This window comes from Pipra filicauda, unplaced genomic scaffold (assembly GCF_003945595.2).
Source record: "Pipra filicauda isolate LSUMZ 115617 unplaced genomic scaffold, ASM394559v2 scaffold17_size4572894_pilon, whole genome shotgun sequence".
NCBI lineage: Eukaryota > Metazoa > Chordata > Aves > Passeriformes > Pipridae > Pipra > Pipra filicauda.
In genome coordinates, this window is record NW_024104287.1 from 4,390,912 (window position 1) to 4,412,384 (window position 21,473).

General features: G+C 36.5%; 1 protein-coding gene across 2 annotated transcripts in view; it reads right to left on the minus strand.

The window, feature by feature from the left end:
* The window catches only part of FBXW7 (F-box and WD repeat domain containing 7), a 178,733-nt gene that overhangs the window by 85,674 nt on the left and 71,586 nt on the right, over positions 1-21,473 (minus strand). For both annotated transcript variants that reach the window (XM_039379873.1, XM_027721689.2), the window contains one exon: positions 13,410-13,964. In XM_039379873.1, the coding sequence (XP_039235807.1) occupies positions 13,410-13,895 (486 nt within the window). In that variant the 5' untranslated portion in view covers positions 13,896-13,964. Of the gene's footprint in view, positions 1-13,409; positions 13,965-21,473 lie in introns of those variants that run through there.

Consider the following 21,473-nt stretch of genomic DNA (forward strand, 5'->3'; position numbering starts at 1 on the left):
CTGTATTAGTGGTGCTGGACACAAAAAAACCCCTATTGCTTTAAACAGTCTGTATTCCATCCAAGTTTACCCAATAAAAACATCTGCACATATAAGAAAAGATAATGACCCAGACTCCTGAAGAGGGTATGGAGGGAATCAATGGAGATAACAATTTTGATCTTATGAGATCAAAATTTCCTAAAAAACGTACACTTGAATAGTATGCAAAAGGGGCAAAACTACTAGTTTAAACATGCAAACTGATGGCTTTCTCTATAGTTCATGAAACACCCAGGAGTAGACCTGTTGTATCACAAGCAACAGAAAGAACAAAGTCTGGCTCCAGGTTAGATTATCATGACAGTTCAAATTGCACTTGAATTACTCTCCAGCTTCTCCAAGGCTTTATGGTCCGAAAATGTCATGGAAGGTTCACTCTGAACAGTCCAGCCATAGCAAAGCTTTATTTCAGGCTTATGCCTTACTATGAGTATTGACTAATAAATGGCTTCTATGGTTTAAAGGAAGGAACAAATGTTGACTGAACTGCTTACATGATCATAGAAATACTCAATTCCTTAAGAATTCAATTATGTCTTACCAGGTAACGGTCACTTCATAGACTTCCTTTTCTGCAGATGTACTAATAAGTCTCTCCCTTTCCTTCCTACCCTTTAGTTATCTTGAAAACTTGTGTAATCTCTCTCTTTGTCAAATTGGGTGAAAATTAGTCAAGAAATTCATAAGGTCTGGAAAGGATGACAATGACAGGCAAATGTCTGAACTGCACAAGCTTCATTTTCTTTGGCAACAAAGCTTAAGAACACAGTGAAGAAGAACCCATATTTTCTTAACTCAGATTCACAAGGGACCATTTGCACAAGTTAACTTTTTGTAAGGTCACATGGACGGTTTATGAAAACAACATAGACTGTCTGGTAAACTGCATACTGACAAGACTATATAATATCAATACTAATGATACTATCATATAATTAAAAAGATACTTAACGATGAGCATCTAAAAAAATAATTCCTACCATATTTAGACATGCCTGTAAGTGTCTAATAATCACTTGAAACTAGAGGCCTTTATTATTTCGCTTTACTCCACAGCTCCCCTATTTTTATTACTTTATTTACTGTACTATGGGGTCTTGTTGTCACTGTCACTTTTTAAAAAACTATTTTTAAAGCATGTATCTTCATTTCTTCATTAAACATTTCAGAAAATATTCTAGGTATGCAACAGAAATCCAGCTGCATCTTCTTGCATTTTATAAATATTCCAGAAATGTCTGCCTCACTGGCTATAACATGACCTGTTGGATAAGCAAGTTTAACTCTTCGGTCTAGTCAGAGTTGTAACAGCTGCTAAAAAGAATTGCTACAGCTGCTCTGCAGGAATTTATTTGCTGACCACTTACTTATGCTGTTGTTGCACCTTTAAATAAAGCTAAGAATTAAGAACTACAGCAACAGGTAGAGAAGTCATGCAATATTTAATGCTGGATTAAAATGCACGTTAAATTCCCAGCTGAGAATAAGCTGGGGGAAGGGAAAGAGGGTGGCTTTTTTAGTAAGGAGGTTGCTTTTACAAAAATGGAAGGAAACAAAACAATTAATTTTTCATACTGAGAAATTCAGCTTTTCTTATCACTGTATCACCCTTCCATGTAAAATGCAAGGCTTTAAATGAGAAATTCTCTATTTACATACCTACACATACAAAAATAAACAAGGTAGTACCAAAATATTTAAAACATGATTACCAGTTTCTGAATAATGTATAAAGAACACTGCCAAAAATGATGTTTGGACTTAGACTTTTCTTTCTTTCTACATATTAAATGGGAACAGGAAAAAAGCCCAAAATATCAGATAGGCATTAAAATATTGCTGCCACTTAACACACCTAAGTATTTTTTTCTTCTGTAGTGAAATTCTGTCCACATACCATTTATTCAGCATTAAGAAAAAAAGAAAAGAAACCAAACCTGACAACACAGTAACACTCTCCAGATTAGCTATATTGCCTACTGCCAAAATAAAAGGTTGAATAATGCAAAGTATTACAATTTGTACGTTTGAAACAATATGGATATCAAGGTCTATTTTGATATAAGACTATTTTTCTTACTAGCACTGTAAAATACACGTAAATACATAAATCTAACAAATGGAACAACTGATTGTTACAATGGCATTCATCTGATAGCACCAAATTAAGCTATATAATCCTTTTCAGCTGGTAACAGCATACTGCAAAAGGGTGTGAGGCTATTTATAAAGCTCAAGATATGTAAAGTAAAGAATGCACAGACCACAGAAAAAAAGCAGGTAGTACGTCGAAGAGCTGGTACTCTTGATTGGTATGGTTGCCACCTTGATCTTTCACTTGTCTGTCCTTTTTTCCACCTTTTTTTTTTTTGGAGGAAGGGGCAGCCTTGCCTGTACTTTTATTTCACAAACACTGGCTTTCTCTGATTTGTTCAAATTTCACTTGTAATTTAAAACACTTGTAAGTATTTAATAGAATTTTCATTTTGTATATGGTCAGCTAAGTCCAGCTTTGAGTTTACTGGCAGTCTGATATTCAGACTTCAAACCCTGCCAACAAAGAAAGGCAGTGCAGCAGCACCAAATTCTGCCTGGTACAGTGTGGAAAGAGTCAGAGTCTGTCAACAGCCTGTCCTCCAAAACAGATACATGTGCACACCTGTGTGTTGCATACTTGCTCTAGGGCATGGAATACTAGTGGTTTACATCAAAGCCAAACACTGTGTGGAAGGGTGAGTGCCTCCGCATACCAATTGAAAGTGTCCTTGCTTTGGATGAAGTCCAGCTTACAGTTGAGGGACAACACTATTACACTTGGCAAGAACAAGTGATCTATATTGAATGATTTTATGTCTGATTTCTTCCATTTGGCCACGTCACTTCCAGTTTCTTAACTTCATTTTTACATATTTATTTTAAGTCAATTTTTTTGTGTGTGTTTTAGAAAATCTTACCAAGGGATCATACTGAAGGAATTATGACGTTGGCAAAACTATGTTTATTATTTGCTGTCTTTTAATTTTTTTTAGTACCCTATACATTTGGGTAATCCTTAAGGGACACTCAGTAATTTGAGAAGAACAAAAGGTCTCCTCTTCTAAGCATTGACTGGAAAAGAATGTGATTTGCACTTACAGGAAATGTTGCTAATACTTTAAGTAGTAACGACTTTTGATGATGAATAAGGTGGGATTTATCCCTGCTGGCAATCTGTGGTGGCAATAAGTACAGTTTCCACTTCACCTGAGGCGCCATGGATAGAACAAATGTGTTAAGATACTATAACCATTAACTGAGTAATATGTCATGACATAGCTGAAAAGCATAGCCACTGTCTTCCAAGACTGAATTATATTGAATTTTACTAAAATTCACGATTTGCTCCTTTCATACTATGCGATGTATGGTCAGGTAATAAAGTCAGTGGAAAACATGAGCTTTTAGTAAGAAAAAAATCAAAAGAAATAAGGTTTTTGAAGAAATAGTTAGTTTGGACCACCTTGACTTGGGATAGAAATCTCTGCACTTCCTTAGTATTTGTGTCCTTGTCAGATCCTGTCCCTCTTCCCAATTCTTGTTGTTACAAACTAAGGAAACAAAATTTAAAATTAGCAAGAGTAGAAGAAAGGAGAAATGATACAGAAGAGATGCCCAACAGCAATGCTTTTCTCTTGTATTCCAGTAATTATTATCGAGATACCTATCTATGCACAAGAACTCATGACTTTAACCTTTAAAATTTCAACACCAATTAACCTTTAAAATTTCAACACCAATTAACTATATGTAACGTTATATCAGAAGTTGTACCATACACAGTCAATGCACACAAAGTTTTTTTAACGTAAAGCCCATTTTACAGTAAGTTGGTGAATTCCTGAACTTGTTGGTCCAGGAGAGATTGGGGAGAACTCTCACAAATTTTGCATGAAGTTAGAGTTTAGACAGCATGTTCATTAACAGCATGTACATTATTGAATAGAAGGGAGAAGATGCTTGCGACAAAACAAACCATTCATAGAAACACTGGTTCCAGGTTTCACAGGGATTTTTCTAGTAGAAACTTCACCAATAAACAAAACTGTAAAACATTCACACGCAACCTAAACAAACCACAATGGCTGATCAATGAGTCTACACAAAATGCATATTATATCATTACTGCACAAGCACAGCTTCACACACAGATCAGATACCATATACTTGCAAAGAACAGTTCATCTGTCAGAAATCATCCTTTGTCAATGGACATTAGATGCCGTCTGTTCAAACACTTATTTTAAGCATTCTGCCTGTTCAAAAATGATTAAACTAGCCTAAAAATTCACATTGTCTAGTTTTTCTCCTTATACTCAAGAATTTGTAAAGGTATGTAAATGACTTCACAGTGCACAGTGTGCTGAATAGCAACATGTTCTGCAGACAATGAAAAGTCTCCTACAGAAATAAAGGACATACTGCTATTTTGCAGATTACAGTAAGAAATGCATCAGGAAAAAATGGTAGTCCCACAGCAGCTGTTAAACGTAGTTCTGGTCCGCAGGTCACCTTCTGTTCCTCCGGCCCCCTAAGCTAATTTCAGATCTCATAACTTTATAAGTATAAACTTCACAAAATGAAAGAAATTTCCTAACCATAACTCATATTTCTTAAACATATACTTTAAATTCACAGTCAAAAGAATATTTAACAACAATCATTTGGGAAGGGCGGCGTCAACAAAACCGAAAACTAACTCACTGGCAAAAGTTTTCCTTTTTCCACACTTTGATTCACCACTTGCATCAAGTTTTATAACTACTAATACCAACTTCAGATAAGCTCCAAAAAGAGAAGCAGCTTAAAACAGACACTCAGAGCAACAGCATCCACTGATAAACGCTCAAGTAAATACAGCTGTATTACTACAGACTGGAGATATTCAGGCTAATGATCACATCAGGCAACAGCATGTCCCATACAGTCAAGAACAACACCAGGAAAAAAATTATATATTTAAGTAGGGCAGAGCTCCCAAACATATTTGTTAGACAAGCCATACATCCAACAGAGTAAGCATACTGAAGGGATTCTGAAGCACGTTTTCATGATTTCTACTTCATAATGTTTTTGTCATATAATTGGTGAGTTGAAATAGCATTACTGCAATTTTTATTTCTTTTTCTTAAAAAAAAACCAGGCACACTCATTCTCATTTTGAGAACAAAGATGCAGAGCAAAAACCACGTAGGTGCCTAACCAACACTAATTTCAAAGCCTACAAAAAAGTATGTGACAACAAGACATGCTTCATGTAATTATCCTGAAGGCATCAATTTAATTTATTCTACACAAAGTAAACCGGTATAGCAGTTTGACGAACATGGGCAAGAACCTTCCCAATATTTACCTTTAGGGAGCAATGCATTAGCCAAGCAATGAAAGGACAATTCAAATATTTTAGTCGGTTTCTGGCTCCTCCGCCCAAGGTGGCTGGCATCTTTTCTGCTTTAGGGTACTGCCGTAAATTTATATGTGAACAGCCAACCACTAGAGCTACAAAAGAATTACACATATGTTCAGGAGAAACTACTGGACGTTTCCGGTAAGAACCACCAGGAGATGGAAGGTGTACACTGAGATGTAGGCTTCACTGCAAAGAAGGTGCAATTATATATTGACAAATACCTCTACAGAGAAAACTGGCACAATGCAAAGCTCTGTAGGTTTATTTTCCAGTGTGGCTAGTTGACGTGAATCCCTTGACTGGAGTTTAAAGACTGACCTCAATTATTGGCATTGAAGTAGAAAATTGCTTATATCTTACTCAGCTAGGACTTCAGTCTAGTAAGCACTCTCTGTAACAAGAAGCTAAATCAGCATTACCTCTTTCCACCTTTAAAAAAAATAAAAAATGCATCTTTCTGCAGTGAAGGGAAAACAGAAAATTAATTAAAATCTACTTATTAAATAGAATTTTGTAGTCCAAACTATGACACAAACTGTCAGAATCAATGTTTTCTGTTAAAGTACTTGTCTTCCTTCACAGACTCTCTATACACACTTTCTTCACAAATTATATATTATTATTATCCTTTAATTCTGTTGTAATATTTGTAAAAATCATACTGAAAAGTGGTAAGACACCCTTCATAAAGGAAAAAAAACCCCAGAATTTATTATAGAATAAATTCTTGTAATTTGACTGCGACATTTTAACATAACAGTCAAATTTAATTACTAAATATTTCAAGAACTTTGCATGAGAAAGCTGAACTAGATAGCTAAGTTCTTAGATAAGCAACAAACTCTACGAGGAATAACCACATTACTCATAGAGTAGAGCCCACGTATCTACTAGCAAGCTTCAAGATCCACTTACAAAGTAGGGAAAATTAGCAGAGCAGCAATAATTTAATACCAGTTTTATCTGCAAGTGAAGATGTAGGAAAAATTCTATTTAGAAATGACAAAAGTACAGCTAGACCCCTGCAAGCCTTTGGGCAGCAAATTAAACCATAACTTAACACAGCCAAGTAAAACCACAGCATTTAAGTAGTATTTTTCAAACAAAGCATTGATATTTATAGTAAAGCATGCTGCAGGTTAGTACTGATGGGCAAGAACCTTGCTATCTACAGAGAAATGGAAAATCTGCATTCCTTCCATGGATGCTCTAGTATTTAACAAACTACATCTTAATGACAGTTGCATAACCTTTCCAAATGATCCTGCATGCTTGGAATCATTAGCACTAAACTGTAGAGTATATAAATGAGAAATAAATCAAAGGTTAAAACTGTTGATTTATATTCATCTCCAAGTACGAATATTTCTGATGTGATTACCGTCCATTACAAAAATAAGGCTCTGTATTGGAAAAGTAAAAAGAAAATATATTCTGAAACAGCAAAACTTGCTTGAAAATAACTAAACTCATGGTAATGCAAAAGTAATTATGACTGGCAGTTCTAAATCACAGAATGAATCATAGATTGGTTGGAAGGTACATCTGGAGATCATCTAGTCCAATTCTCTGCTAAAGCAGATTCACCTGGAGCAGGTTACCCCTTATTCTGCCACTGGGCACCACTGAAAGGAGTCTGGCCCCAGCCTCTGGACACCTGCCCTTAAAGTACTTGTATGCATAGATAAGATCCCCTCTTCTACAATTATGTCTTCTTAAGGCTGAAAAGGCCCAGCTCCCTCAGCCTTTCCTCCTAAGAGAGATGCCCCAGGCTCTTCATCCAGTCCACTAGACCCACTCCAGGAGTTCCATGTCTCTCTTGTACTGAGAAGCCCAGCACTGGACACAGCACTCCAGATGAGGTTTCACTAGGGCTGAGTAGAGAGGCAGGATCACCTCCCGTGACCTGCTCACAATGCTCTTCCTAATGCACCCCAGGACACCACTGGCCTCTTGGTCAGCTTGCTGGCTCATGGATAGCTTGCAGTCCACCAGGACCCCAGGTCCTTCTCCACAAAGCTTCTTTCCAGCAGCCTGTACTGGTGCAGGGGTTCCTCTTCCCCAGGTGCAGGACCCTGCATTTGCCTTTGTTGAACTTTGTTAGATTCCTCTCTGCCCAACTCTCCAGCCTGTCCAGGTCCTTCTAAATGGCAGCACAGCCTGCTGCTGTATCAGCCACACCTTCCAGTTTGGTATCATCAGCAAACTTCCTGAGGGTGCACTCTCTCCCTTCATCCAGTCACTCATGAATAAGTTGAACAAGACTAAATAAATGTAAAGACCATTTACTGTTTATCCTCCATCATTTACTTATCTTAAATCATTGTACTCTAGTGCTGTAGTTCAGAACAACCGAGGGAGGAGAAAATTTGCCAGTTGCTAAGCTTTAAAAGAGAGTGATGTGAAAGAAGTTTCAATTAAAAAGAAGAATCCCAGGAAGAAGCAAGATGAAAAAAAAATTAAATTGCCACTGCTTTTTGGGGGGTTCCCCCCCTTTTTTTTTTTTTAACAATCAGAACAATTCTTAAAATGTAGCCTTTCTGACACATCTTTAGGCAAATTTATTATTTAGCTTAAAATTCTTTTAGCATTAACTGTTAGGCAATTCTGGAGATGAAAGGCATGAAGAATCTACATACCTTACACGTGATTCCCACAAAAAATACAGATGAAAGTTTTGTAGTATGAAGTTTTTCTCTTTCTCCTGAAAAAGCACTCAGAGCAGAGAACTATACATTGCATTCTCAATCATACAAGCCAAGTTTAATACTTATTCTTTTAAAGAAAATATTCCTGCATCATTTTCTATAGTGGAAACAGATTTCTTGACCAATAAACAGTCCTGAGACCTCCTGTTCCAGTTATATTTATTCCCTACGCTTAAAAAACATACTTCAGGCTTTTAGCTGCAGGACCAAGGAAAACCTTTGCAAAGGAACACTGCACAAGTCTGCATGGGACTGCAGCAAAGCAATAGCAGCCCCCTCTGCTGCTCAGAGGAGAAAAAGATTAACACACACTTACAAACCACCCCCATCTACAGTATTGCAACCTTCTCTCGATTGCATGTACTGCCTGTACACAAAACAAAAATGTGCTTCCAAGGATCAGTAGTTCTGTAACCGTGCTTAATTTTCCCCTATCCCTACAAAGCTTCTAGTCTATTAATAATGCTGACAATAACTGCAAACTTTTATAGGGGAGTCCCTTTTCACTTCACTCTGAACAAACTGCCGAGTGCAATCTTACGTTTCCTCAGTATAAAAAATTAATGCTATCCTTCCACACAAATACAAAAACCACTGAAAAATAAACCCTTTATACAACCAAGTGTCAATTCTCATGTGTAGGTACAAAGGACACAGACCAACCTTATAGAACAGAAAGCTCTCTGAAAAAGGCTTGCATCAGTCAAACAAATCAGTCAAACACTGAATCTCAATGCATGGAATAATGTGATATATAAATGGGTAAATATATTGCATAAACAAATTTGAACTACTGGCACAGTTGCCACTGAGTTTTAATCTCAGTTCTGATATCATAGAATCCTTTAGGTTGGAAAAGACCTCTAACATCCAGTCCAGCCAGTAATCTAACACTACCAAGTCCAACACTAAACCACGCCCCTAAGTGGTACATCCAGGGATAGTAACTCAACCACTTTCCAGGGGAGTCAATTCCAGTGTTTGACAACCCTTTCCCTGAAGAAGTGTTTCCTAATATCCAATCTAAACCTCCCCTAGTGCAACTTGAGGCCATTTTCTCTCGTCCTGTCACTTGTTACCAGGGGGAAGAGACCAACCTGCATCAGACTACTGCTTCCATTCAGGAGCTTGTAGAGAGCAATAGGGTCCTCTCCGAGCCTCCTTTTTCTTCAGGCTAAACAACCCCAGCTCCCTCAGCCACTCCTCGTACGATTTGTGCTCCAGATCCTTCACCAGCTTTGTTGCCCTTCTCTGGACACACTCCAGCACCTCAATGTCCTTCTTGTAATGAGGGACCCAAAGCTGAGCACAGGATTTGAGGTGTGGCCTCACCAGTGCCGAGTACAGAGGGACAATCACTGCCCTGATCCTGCTGGCCACACTATTGCTGATACAGTCCAGGATGCCATTGGCCTTCTTGGCCACCTGGGCACATTGTTGGCTCATGTTCAGCTGCTGGCAAGCAGAACCTCCAGGTCCTTTTCCACTGAGAAGCTTTCCAGCCACTCTGCTCTCAGCCTGTGGCACTCTATATGGTTGATGTGAGCCAAGAGCAAGATCCAGCACCTGGTCTTGTTGAACCTCATACAACTGGCCTCAGCCCATGGACCCAGCTTGTCCTGATCCCTCTGTGGAGCCCTCCTGTCCTCCAACAGATCAACACTCCCACTCAGCTTGGTGTCATCTGCAAACTGACTGAGGATGCGCTCAATCCCTCATCCAAATTGTTGATCAAGATATAAAGATATCTACAATTCAAGATGGGTGTTCCCCAATCAGAGAGAGTGTTCAGAAACCAACAGGAATCATAACAGGAACAAAAAATGGAAAAAATATGCCCAATGTGTCCGTATTATTTACATTTAAGAGACCTTTCAGGGAAGACATTGATTGTTTTATGTATGCAGGAAAAAAAACCCACGTTTGTTAAACAGCTCTTCAATACAATATGAAAATAATAAAATTGTAATGGTCAAAAAATGTCAGATGACAGGAAGAAAGCAGAGCAGAGTAAAGGCGCAGAAGTTTAAACACCGACGATAACAAAAAACTATTAACCTAGGCATGAGATAGATTTTCCTTGCTGAACTGTTTCCTGTTTTCAAACAGTGACATTTTCTAAAAATATAAATCAATACAGAGCAGCCTAACATTTTATGCAGGAAATCATAACAGGTAACCACAAGGATCCTTCTGGATGCCTGGGTGTTGCTGGTGAATGCAATGAAGACTCTCGTGAACCACTGGCCTTCTCATTTCAAGTGCACTCGCCCTTGTCATAACATTTTCACAACATGATGGCAGCAATTATCTCAGTTATGTGCACAGAGAGGTATTATGAGGAAAACATTTTTATATCATTTTATATATACTATATAAACATTACAGAAAATGTATCTATAAAATGTGTTTTTATATAAATACATGGGGCTTATGCCTCTGATTAAGTTTATCAGGTAAAACACAGAAAGCTTGCTGCTGCCAAGTGGAAGCCCAGGTGACAGGCAGCAAACTCAAGCAGGGTACATTGTGGTGTTATGCAGGAAACGAACATTTCCTTCCTTAACCACACAGGATTCTGCAGACCAATAAGCAAAAGAAAGTCAGATTAGAGAGAAACTTTACTCAGTAGTTTATGAGGAAAGGAGTAAAAAGTAGAAGGAAAAAGAACAAATATATCCAAAAGTTAAGATGAGCTGCGTAACGACACCTATGGCAGTAGCAGTTGCTGTTTTGTTGAGTATCACTTGGTATCTCTTGGTATTGTGTAGTCATGAAAGTGTGCTCCTCATATATACAAGAAGACCAAACTGTGCTGCACTGGGAATGCCTGCTGAGGAGCCAGGTTTACATCTAACACACAAACATCAAATAGGGGATTCAGCCATCACTGCCCATAGTGGTGGCACAAAGCAAGTTTCATAGAGTATAGCACACAGCAAGGTAATTCAGCCAGAGTTAGGAGACCATACTAGAATATATATGACAAGAAACATATCTGAAATGCTAAAAATAAGTCTACCAGGTTTGAATCTCTTAGGATGAGTCTAATCTTCAACAGGTAGAACCAGAAATCACTCGTAAATACAGCTGATGAGTCTACTAACGCTCCTTTTTCTTCTCAAAAGTAGCATATCAATTAGTCGTGCTTATTTTGACTCTGGTAATTGATTCATGCTTGCATAGATATATTTCCATAAAACTTAACACAGAATGCGTTCCTGTGGTTAAATGTCGGTTTATTAATGAATTGGCAACATTAATGTTGCATTATCAGTTTTACTGTGTAATCATGACCTAGAGCAGTGCCAGCTCAAGCAGCTTTCTAACCTGTGCTGATCCTTCAGGTACAGAGTTAAAACTACCTAAAACAGAGCTGCACCATGAATCAAGAACAATTCCTAAATACAGTTTGCTACCTGGCTCCCCAACAATTCTTGCAGAAGCACAGCTTGGGGACAGAGCTCAGACAAAAATGACCAGCGCTGCATCAAAACAATACGCAGAGCAACTATCAGGCCACATAGAAATTGTGCATATCTTTCAGAGGGCTTCCTTTAGGCTAAACCAGCTTGTTTCAGTTTGTGTTAAATATGCATTAAAAAAAGAAAGAAAAAACTTGCATTTATCATTTAAGACAATAAAAAAAGTTTCAGAACTGACCACCACCGAAAATTATGCTCTGCTCTGTCTGTACATAATAAGAGTGCAGCTATTTAACAAGCACTTTGACAAGTTTCCAATTCAGAGATTAAAAATATGTTTTTGAGTGTAAGAATTTCCTACATTAAATATTGTCAAAACTGGACATATGATACTCAATAAATCATACTAAATCCAACAAAAACTGATACAGTGAAATAAAAACAATAATTTCAGTTATAAAAAGCCAATCCAATGATATGAAATATGGCAGTATTTCACTCCAAATTAGAAAGCATATACTTCAATACCTTGAAGAGTAGAATTATAGACATAAAATTATATAATTTACTAAAAACTCATGCGAAAACATTATGACTTCTCAAAATTCAAAGATGTTAGCTCTGATACTTTAAACATTCAAGTGAATTGCATACTAAACAAAAACATATTGCTGCAGATCCCAGAAGCAAATGTTTAACCTATTTACCTGTTCAGGTGCCTCTTCAATTCTGATTATCCATCTCTGTATGTTTTTGCTCGTACTCAACCTGTTAACCTACGTCAACTGACTTTTTTTATTTTTTTTTTTTACATCAGGTTTCAATTATTTTTTTTAAAGAAAATTTAAAAATTTGAGGGGGTTTTGTTTTTTGAATGATGAGAGGAAGTTAGGTGTTCTATTACCAATGAATGATTAAACAAAAGAAATTAGTACATAGGCTTAGGAACAGCATTCTTCCAGAAGCACACTGGCCTGCTCCTCTTTCTTATTAGTAAGTATCACTGCTTTCATTATTCTTTCAGTTTTTGCTGCTGTTGAGTTAATGGAAATCCTCCTTCCTGACGAATTTGGAAAATAGAGCGAACTACTAATGTACACTGCAGCCAATACACCAAAACCTTTTACTTTAATGTAAAACGTTAGATTATATAAGTAGAAATAAAGATATGAAAGTTAATTTCCAGATTCTTATTGCAAATCACAAGTTCTCAACCATCAGCACACAATTTACAAGGTCCTCACAAGCAAACATTATGTAACTTAATGACTGCCTAACACACTTTTTTTAACATGTATTTTGTCCACAAATTCACTAGAACCTGGATGGAAGCAAAAACTTTCTGTTTCGCGGTTTTCCAACCTTTTTTTCCATTACAATGTTTTTATCTAAATGAACCAGATCTTCTCACAGAATGCCTCATATGTATGATTTCTTACCTTCCTTCTTGCCTGCTTGGAGAAGGAAAATATAAAAAATGCCAGGAGGGTCTTATGTAAAAATATTTATAAAGAAACACCATAGTCTTCTGAACATAGCCATCAAGAGTTCTATTCCTTAAAATGCACAGGGGTATTTACTCACGTCAAATGCATGCAAATAATTTGATTACTAACAGTTAAAACAGCATAGTTTTTGTGGATTGCATAAATTCTTCATCATAATCTCTTTAGGAAGTAAAACCTTTGTTTCATCGTAAAACTTTAATTTATGTTAAATATGCAAATTTTTTTCCAAAATCTGAAGTTAATTAGGCTGAAGAACACAAAAAAAAAAGTAGCTTCTCACCTTTGTCTTCATGTAGAATGGAGATGACTGGTGAATGGGCAAGTCCATGAGGCTATTGGAATTTGTGACACTGTTACTGTTAGCATGTTCATCTTCTCTACTGCTGTCATCAGACTGATCAAAATCATCACTCTCCTGATCCATTTCCTCCTCCTCTTCCACCTCCTCCTCTTGATCACCAGCATGTTCATCATCATCTTCCTCTTGATTACAAGTGGATTCTTCATCCACTGTAATAAGTCTATTATTATTTTCTTCTAACTGTTCCTGCTGAGACTCATGCCTGTCATCAAATCCAGGTTCTTCTCCTATCTCTCCATTCCTCCCAATGTGCTGCTCCTCTTGTTGTCGTCTTTGCTGCTGCTCTTCCTCTTCTACGACTCGATTCATCTGCTCCTCATCTACTTGGCTTGAGGAAGCATTACCTCGAAGAGATCCACCAGTTCGTCGCCTCTTGCTGCCCACAGAGAGCAGTTCCTGATTCATTTCCAAAAGCCAGCTTGCTACTTCTTGGACCTTGGCTAGGCTATCTGAAGATGCAAATGCTTTCACATTCTAAGGAGATAAAGAAAAAGTGGAAAATTACAGAAGTTAGTTCTTTAATTAGATAAAGCAGTAAAAACCTATTTCATTGTATTATTCCTGACAACTTCAAATTCCAGGAAACAAGGAATAATTTCTACTTGACACACAACTAGAAAAACCCAAACAAACTGCAGGCAACTTTCTAGTAAGAGAATTATTTCTTCTGTCAAACAGTCTAATGGTCTCTGTAAGCACCAGATTCTGCAAAATTCAGAGGAACTACTTGCCCTCCTAGAGAATCCACGAGAACCATTAGCATTCATGTTAACAGAAGATTCAAGTATGTGAAATTACTGTCTAATTGGACACAGATAATTTCCAATGGCATTTATTTTCCTTCTCATTTGATTACAGACTTTATATATTACTCACAAGTGAACTGTTATTGGGCTTACGCATTAAGAGCAGGCAAATTTTCAGGTATAATTGAAAGTTTCATTTCTCGTCACTAATTTTCTTTGAGATAAATAAAAAAGAGAACACCAATTAAAGAATACAGCCTTATCACTGCCAATTCTTAAGCTGGCCACAGAGATGCCCAGTGGTCAGAAGCAGACTAACCAGCCCATGTGGCCCAGAAATGGCATACACCTCACCTGGAAAAAAAAAATCACTGTTAGCAGTAAAACTCTAAGAAGCTACAATAATTGTTACATGAGACTCTGAGAAGTTACAAAGAGGCCAAATTTAGGTGCATATTAATAGAAACTGAAAAATACTAATGCAATTTCCAAATTATCCACATATTCAGCTACACATGTTCATCCAAGCAATATATAAGAACAGAGGGGTATAACACATACTAATTAGTTCTTAAATTTGATATTAGATTTCCAGCTATACATATACACAGCCTTTGAGGCTGGTGCCTCCAGACTGCAGTTTCCCTAGATTCAAGCAATGTGTTGAGTAGGTGAAGTTGGACATGAACTCAACAAGTAATCAAATTCACTGTACATACACAGGCTGCCCATGAAAAAGTGTGCAAAGAGAAAACAAGTAGCTTTGTCATCGTGTGTAGAGCCACCTTTGCTTCATGACAATTGTAAAAACATTCATCTTATTGATAAGTAGGGACAAAATATCAGAAATCATAGCTCTATGAAAATTTTCAGTGTGTTGTATTATAAAAGCCACAGAAACATATTTACAGATGTTTTTCTAGTCTTGCTCTGAGGTGGATTCATAGTTGGAATTCTGTAACTCTCTGCACCTGTCTCCTCAGGGAAACATTACTTATAACCCAAAGACATGGTTCTCAAGTTTCCACATATCTACCTAGATGACAATTCCCCCAAATAAAACCTTATAAGGTCAAAAGCTGAAATATTGTGTCCAAAGAAAGCATCCTTTAGTGATTAGCTCCAATCAGTGAATGAGAAGCTAATACTAAAAGACAATTAAGCTGCATACATTCAATGGAACGTGCTGACTTGTTTTCACCAGTGGAAGAAAAGCATTAGGACACTTAGGGCACATAACCCAAACCAAAAGCTAATGTCTCTGTTCTTATGTTCAAGAGGCATCAAAAGCGAATGTGTTTCATTTTCTATATGCAGTAAGCAGCACTTGAGAAAGATGCCACAAAGAGTGTGCTGTAAGAGAAATGTTTTCACTTAACATTTTTCCCCAAAACCCAGAAACCTTAGCATATTGGAGTGATGTTTAATAACAACATTTCGACAAATGTCAAATTCAGTTGCATACATAATCTGACATTAATACAACCTATTTATCAGACTTGCGACATAGTTTAGGCATTATGAACAAGACAACACTACAATCTTCTTTTCTCATGAAAAGAGAAAAGTCTTGGAAATTTTGAAGTATTAATAATGTAAAAATCAGTAATTAAAAAGTAAAAAAAAAAAAGGAGATTGAACAAGAGGCTTACATTGTCACAATCTAGCAATTTTAGCTTCCACCACAAACGATTCTCTAAGTAGCCATGAATGAAGCTTAAAAGTTTTAATTGCATTTTTTCAGTATCAGCAGCATTATATATGCATCAATTATTGGTTTAGGATGTACTTGATAAAACTGCAAATGCTGCATTTGTTTCAATAATTTAATACATACTTTCAATCTGTATCTGTAAGCAACAAACATAAAAGGTCAGCATTGAAACATTTAAGTAATCAAATGCAAGAATCTGCTAAATGTTTAAGTGACAAAAATATCACTGTTGTTACTGTTACACCCAAATAAAATTCCAGCCAATTAAAAAAATGAACGTACACTAGTACTTTATAAATTTTTAATTATTCCTACATTTTTGAGTGACCATCAATTCATGAAATTAGCTTCAGTCATAAGTGACTTCCATTTACTCTGCATTTGCATGAATTAACTTAACTTGGTTTTTCAAGAAACCTGTAAAAATACATTAACAAAATTTAATTACAAGCAGTGCTACATCAGAAATCATCAGTATGCAGAGAGGTGATGCATTTGCTAAAGAACAGATGGATGCACATTATCTGAGAGATTTAAAACATTAAAGCTGCCTTCTGTCATGTAAGTGCTTTCAGAATTAACTACTGTCAGTTAATACACAATATACAATCATTTCCATATATAAGGTAGATAAGGAATAAGACAGGATTATTACTATTTTGCAGGAAGAAGTGTATTTACAAATTAACTTCCAGAGAACTGAAATGCTGTGTTTTTAGGTACAGTGCCTCCTTCATTTACATGGTCAGAGACCAAAATGGCACAAATCAGCTAAATCCCAGCAGATCCACTGAGGAAGGCTGTTGTTTTTCCTACCTACCTCAAACCTCAAAGAAATTTTTTTAGACAAACACCTAAACATTGCAGTGCAGTGGTAAGGCTTTGTGTAAACATGTAAAACTCATTAAACTTGGTCAATGAGTCTAACTTGGCAATTCCCAAGTAAGCTTCTTAACACTTGCAGTCAGTTGTAGGGGAAAGCAGAAGGCAAGGAATCCCTAAGGAAAATGTAAGTCCCCAGACTCGTTGAACTGCTAACTTAAGAACTGATCAATGCATTTCCCACCTCTGTTGAAGGCTGAATGCACCTCACACCTATACTGAATACTAAATGCTGCTTAACCAGAATTCTTCAACTTTATCCATTAAATTTTCACAGGAGATAGGTTATGAAAATAAACATGAACAACAGCTGCTCAAAACCACCTGTAAGAAATGCCAATCAACACTGGAAAACTATAGGGAGAACTCCTCAAGGTTATCTGCCACAACAGGTGGCACCCTGTACTGAGAAGATGACCACTTCACTTCTTGCTCTAGTGCCGAAATATCTCTATCCTGCTAACACAGATAAAAAGTTGTTAAATATTTTTAACCTGTAAAACCACATAACTATGGGAAAATCTGGACGTTTCCATCAGTCCTACTGATTTTTATTATTCCTTTTTTATCACTTGAAACTCCTAAGAAAAAAAAAAGAAATGAGTTGAGTGTGGAGAGGTGGGGGTTGGGGGTGGCAGGGCTTGTTTTTTAACAAAATGTAACAGATCTTGAAAATGTTTTAAAGAATTAACTTTGAAACTAGTGAGTTAGACTGACTTGGATACTAACCTAAATCATGCTAGTACTGATCACAACAGCAATTATTGAAAAGACAGGATGGTTACAGTCACAACATGGTTTATGGGCAGTGGATGCTCCTAGAACAAATCTTTTGAGATTACAGATTTAGTGGACAAAGACAATTGGACTAACACAAAAACTTCTATAGATACTTGATTAAATCCTAACTTATTAATATACTTCACATTTTACCATGATATTTAACTGAGTAATACTGAATTGAGGTGAAAGAAAGTAAAAAAGGAACATCCCACCCAAGCTAAGGATCTCCCATGATTTCATTTCAACATCTCTATCTACCTTCTGAAAAAAAATAAAGATAAGATCCTTATAAGAACACTATGCCCAAGACAGACAGTGGTGCATTGGTAACTTAAAGCTAGGCCCTCATGAGTAAGCAAAATGTTGATTAGAACAAGACTGAAATACAGCTTTAAAAACTTTCAATAACTTTTCTTCAAAATAAAATACATCATTAACAATGCACGTCATTCTACAAGCACACATTGTTTTTTTAAAAAATTATAAACTACTTCGCTCCAAGCTCCAGAACAAAATAGCAGCTAAAAAGATTCTCTGCTTCTGCTTCACTATTAACCTCCCAGAAAAGCTTTGCCAACACTTCATAGAGCAGCACACGCAACTTTTCTGTTGTATTAGAAATTATCCTGCTCCTTTTTTCACTATCTCAAGATACTTCAACAATCAATTCATGTTGTTTATTCAGTGTAAAGTGGTCAGAGCAATGAACTCTAAAAGAAAGTGCTCCTTTAATTACTTACTTATGTCAAACATAAATCTGACAGCACACAAAAAATAGATTTAGTATTCATTAAATTTTAAAAAAACACAAAGTTTCCCATGTAAATTTATTTAGGTCCAGTTGTGTCTAATCTTCTTTTGTGGCCAGTTTTAATTATCCCCCTCCCTGTTGAAATCCAGCCCCAACTTTGCATCTACCTTCTGAAGCTTTTCATCAAGTCCTGGCATCCTGACCTCTCCTTCTAAATATGTTTCTGAACAAAGACACTTGCAGTTTTCCCACCACACACGGTCTACTGTAAGATGTCTCTCCCTCCTGTTCACTTGCTTCTATCAACCCCTCAATCCTATTTCAACAGACCTTACCCCTTCTCTTCCTATTTCATCATCCAAACTTACTTCTTCCTCCCAGGACTGCCTCTGAACACCTCTCCTTTAATACCAGGCCTCAGTCTCCCAGTTCCCTTTAGCCTTGAGTGCTACTTTAGAGTTTCAGACACAGATCTCTTCTGATCCATTCCCCATAGAAAACGAATAGATTTGGAAGAAAGACAATAGCTGATGATACGTGAGTGGTGAGGGCATGACAGAGCCATGTCCCTTGCTATCAGTCACGGGGACAAACACACAGAAGCCATTAAAAAGAAAACTCTGTTTTAACTCTGAGCACAAAAGACAAAGGAGTATGGAGGACCTATAATCCTACCTCTTCTGGCACATATATGTGAAGTATTTAATATAGGATGAAATACGAAATAGCACACAAAATCCACTAGAGAACACGAATACAAAAAGGAGTTTAGAAAATGAGTAAATGATACAGGAATTTATACCTATTTAGCAGTACTTAAGCTAAGTGGCATGATAAGGAAATATCACAGATAGAAGAAAAATGAATATACCTTTTATGAGTAAGAGTTGCAAGAGTTTAGAAGAAACAGTCTGAGCTACAAGTGGTCACATACTTGATCTTCAGACTATGGTAAAATATATGATCATGTCTAATTATTTTATACACATCAAGATATTTTATATCACTAAAAAGACAAGAGTCCAGCATTCAGATTGCATTCTTCTGACTTTCAGCTACATTCACATATAGATTTCCATCTGCAGATGTCCAAATCCTCTTTAAAACTCAACTGCTAAATCAAAGATAACATTTTCTGTTCAAAAGGGTTTAGTCCTGTTAGTGTAAAAATAAATTATTTCATTTTATGGATCTATCATTTCTTCTCTTTAAATTTATTTTTTCCATAGAGTTTCCACATGATCTCCATTTCTGCACATTTAACATCATCACAGAACATTAACTTTTCATGTCAAGTCTTCATTCAGAAACAAATAACGTATTGTACGAGTATGCGGCTGAACAAAACTCTTTGCAGCCACTGCTGTAAAAGCCCAACCTCTTTGAAATAGGTTCACTTAACCCTCACAGATAGTGACTGTGGGTAGAGTGGGAAAAGCTGCAAAAGGTGCAATACGCTTCCTTGCTGTGTACAGGTAGGGCATACACAGATTCATCCCATTCCCATGAGCAACACAACCACCGGCAAAGTTCAGACGCACACAACAAATACAGAACCTGGATGTATTACAGCTCAAATGGATTCAACAGATTCTCTTGGCAATAGCAAGAGGAGCATCAAGTCTTAATGCTTTAAGCCAAAGGACTTTTCTTCACTCTTTGTGCATTCTCAAAACAAGGACTGCTCTGGCTAAGAGATGGGATAATCTGAGTTGAAGTTGGAGCAGTTTTTAATGCTCTAGCACAAAGAACTATGATATAAAATATATTATTAGAGACCTGATGTCCTAATTAAGGCAATCAACACATAACAGGAAGAGAAAAACAGGGAATTTTTTTTCTGTAAACATCTGTCCATAAGTAATTAATTACCTTAATTCTTGTATTTGAAGTGTTTCAAAACACGCCTGCATTTTCCTTGTTTCAAAAAGAAGAAAAATATCATAGCAAATAATCAGTGAATAATGTCTTACAGAAGTTATGTTTTTACCTTAAAATTTGACACATAAGAAAATGTGAATTATTGTGAGATGCTGTGGCAAAGATGGGGTAGAGATAAGACGGAAACGTGAAAGTGACCCATAAGGAAATGGTTGAAAGCCTCCATCATATAGTAATAAGAAAGCTGTATTAAAAAAAATAATAATAATAACAACTCATTTTCCTCAAAGCCATATCTCAACAGACAAGTTATTAACATACCAGTACAGTGTTATTGTAGAAGTGGGGAGCTCAAGTCCATATATCACAAACCCTGTTCATATCTCTTAGCTCCCTGAAAGTGAAAACTAACAGGGAAAATTACAAAAATTAGTCCTTATTTTTAATTCTGCGTTGTTATGTTTTCATCAACTGAATGGATACAATTTCAAATAAAATCATTTACATTTCTTGAAAGATATCATAGGGGACAACAATCCACAGCAGGAGGAGATGAGAATTATGGCTGATCTTACTACGTTCATATAAATAATTATGTTATTTTTAGTATTTATATTAATAACTGTTATACAGAAGATGGTTGGTTTATCTTTTCACTAACAACTTTTTAAAGAAAAATAATTAAGCTTTAAAATGTGACAAGTTAACTATCATATGAAACTAACGAAAGGCTTCTCTCCCCTTTTCCTCAGAAAAAGGAAAGCAGTAAAAAAGCTTTGAGTTATTTAAAGGGTGCCAAGTTTTCCAACAAGTATTGAAAACAAAACAGGCAAGTTCTCTATATAATCCTGCGTGCTTCACTTAGTATCAAGCAGTGTCTATTTTCTCATTGAAAGGACCTCTGTGGTACAAAAGTAAAGCACACAGTTTTCAATTACATCATCTTAACCTTTCCACTTGGACAACTGTACCATTACTTGGGTTCTTATATAAAAATTTTTACCTCTCCAAATAAAAAATTCTTACCTTGCGTAATTAATGAATACCTGCTTATTTTTTCCCCACAAATTAGATTACTACAGGAGGCCTATACTACTATTGCTATCCATACAGTGCAAGCATTCTTGTTTGCTCAATTTAGAACAGCACATTTCTATCCGTTAATATTTCAGTCTCATGTAAACTATGCTTTCTGTGCATACTAAGAAGGGAAGAGTCTCCTGCCA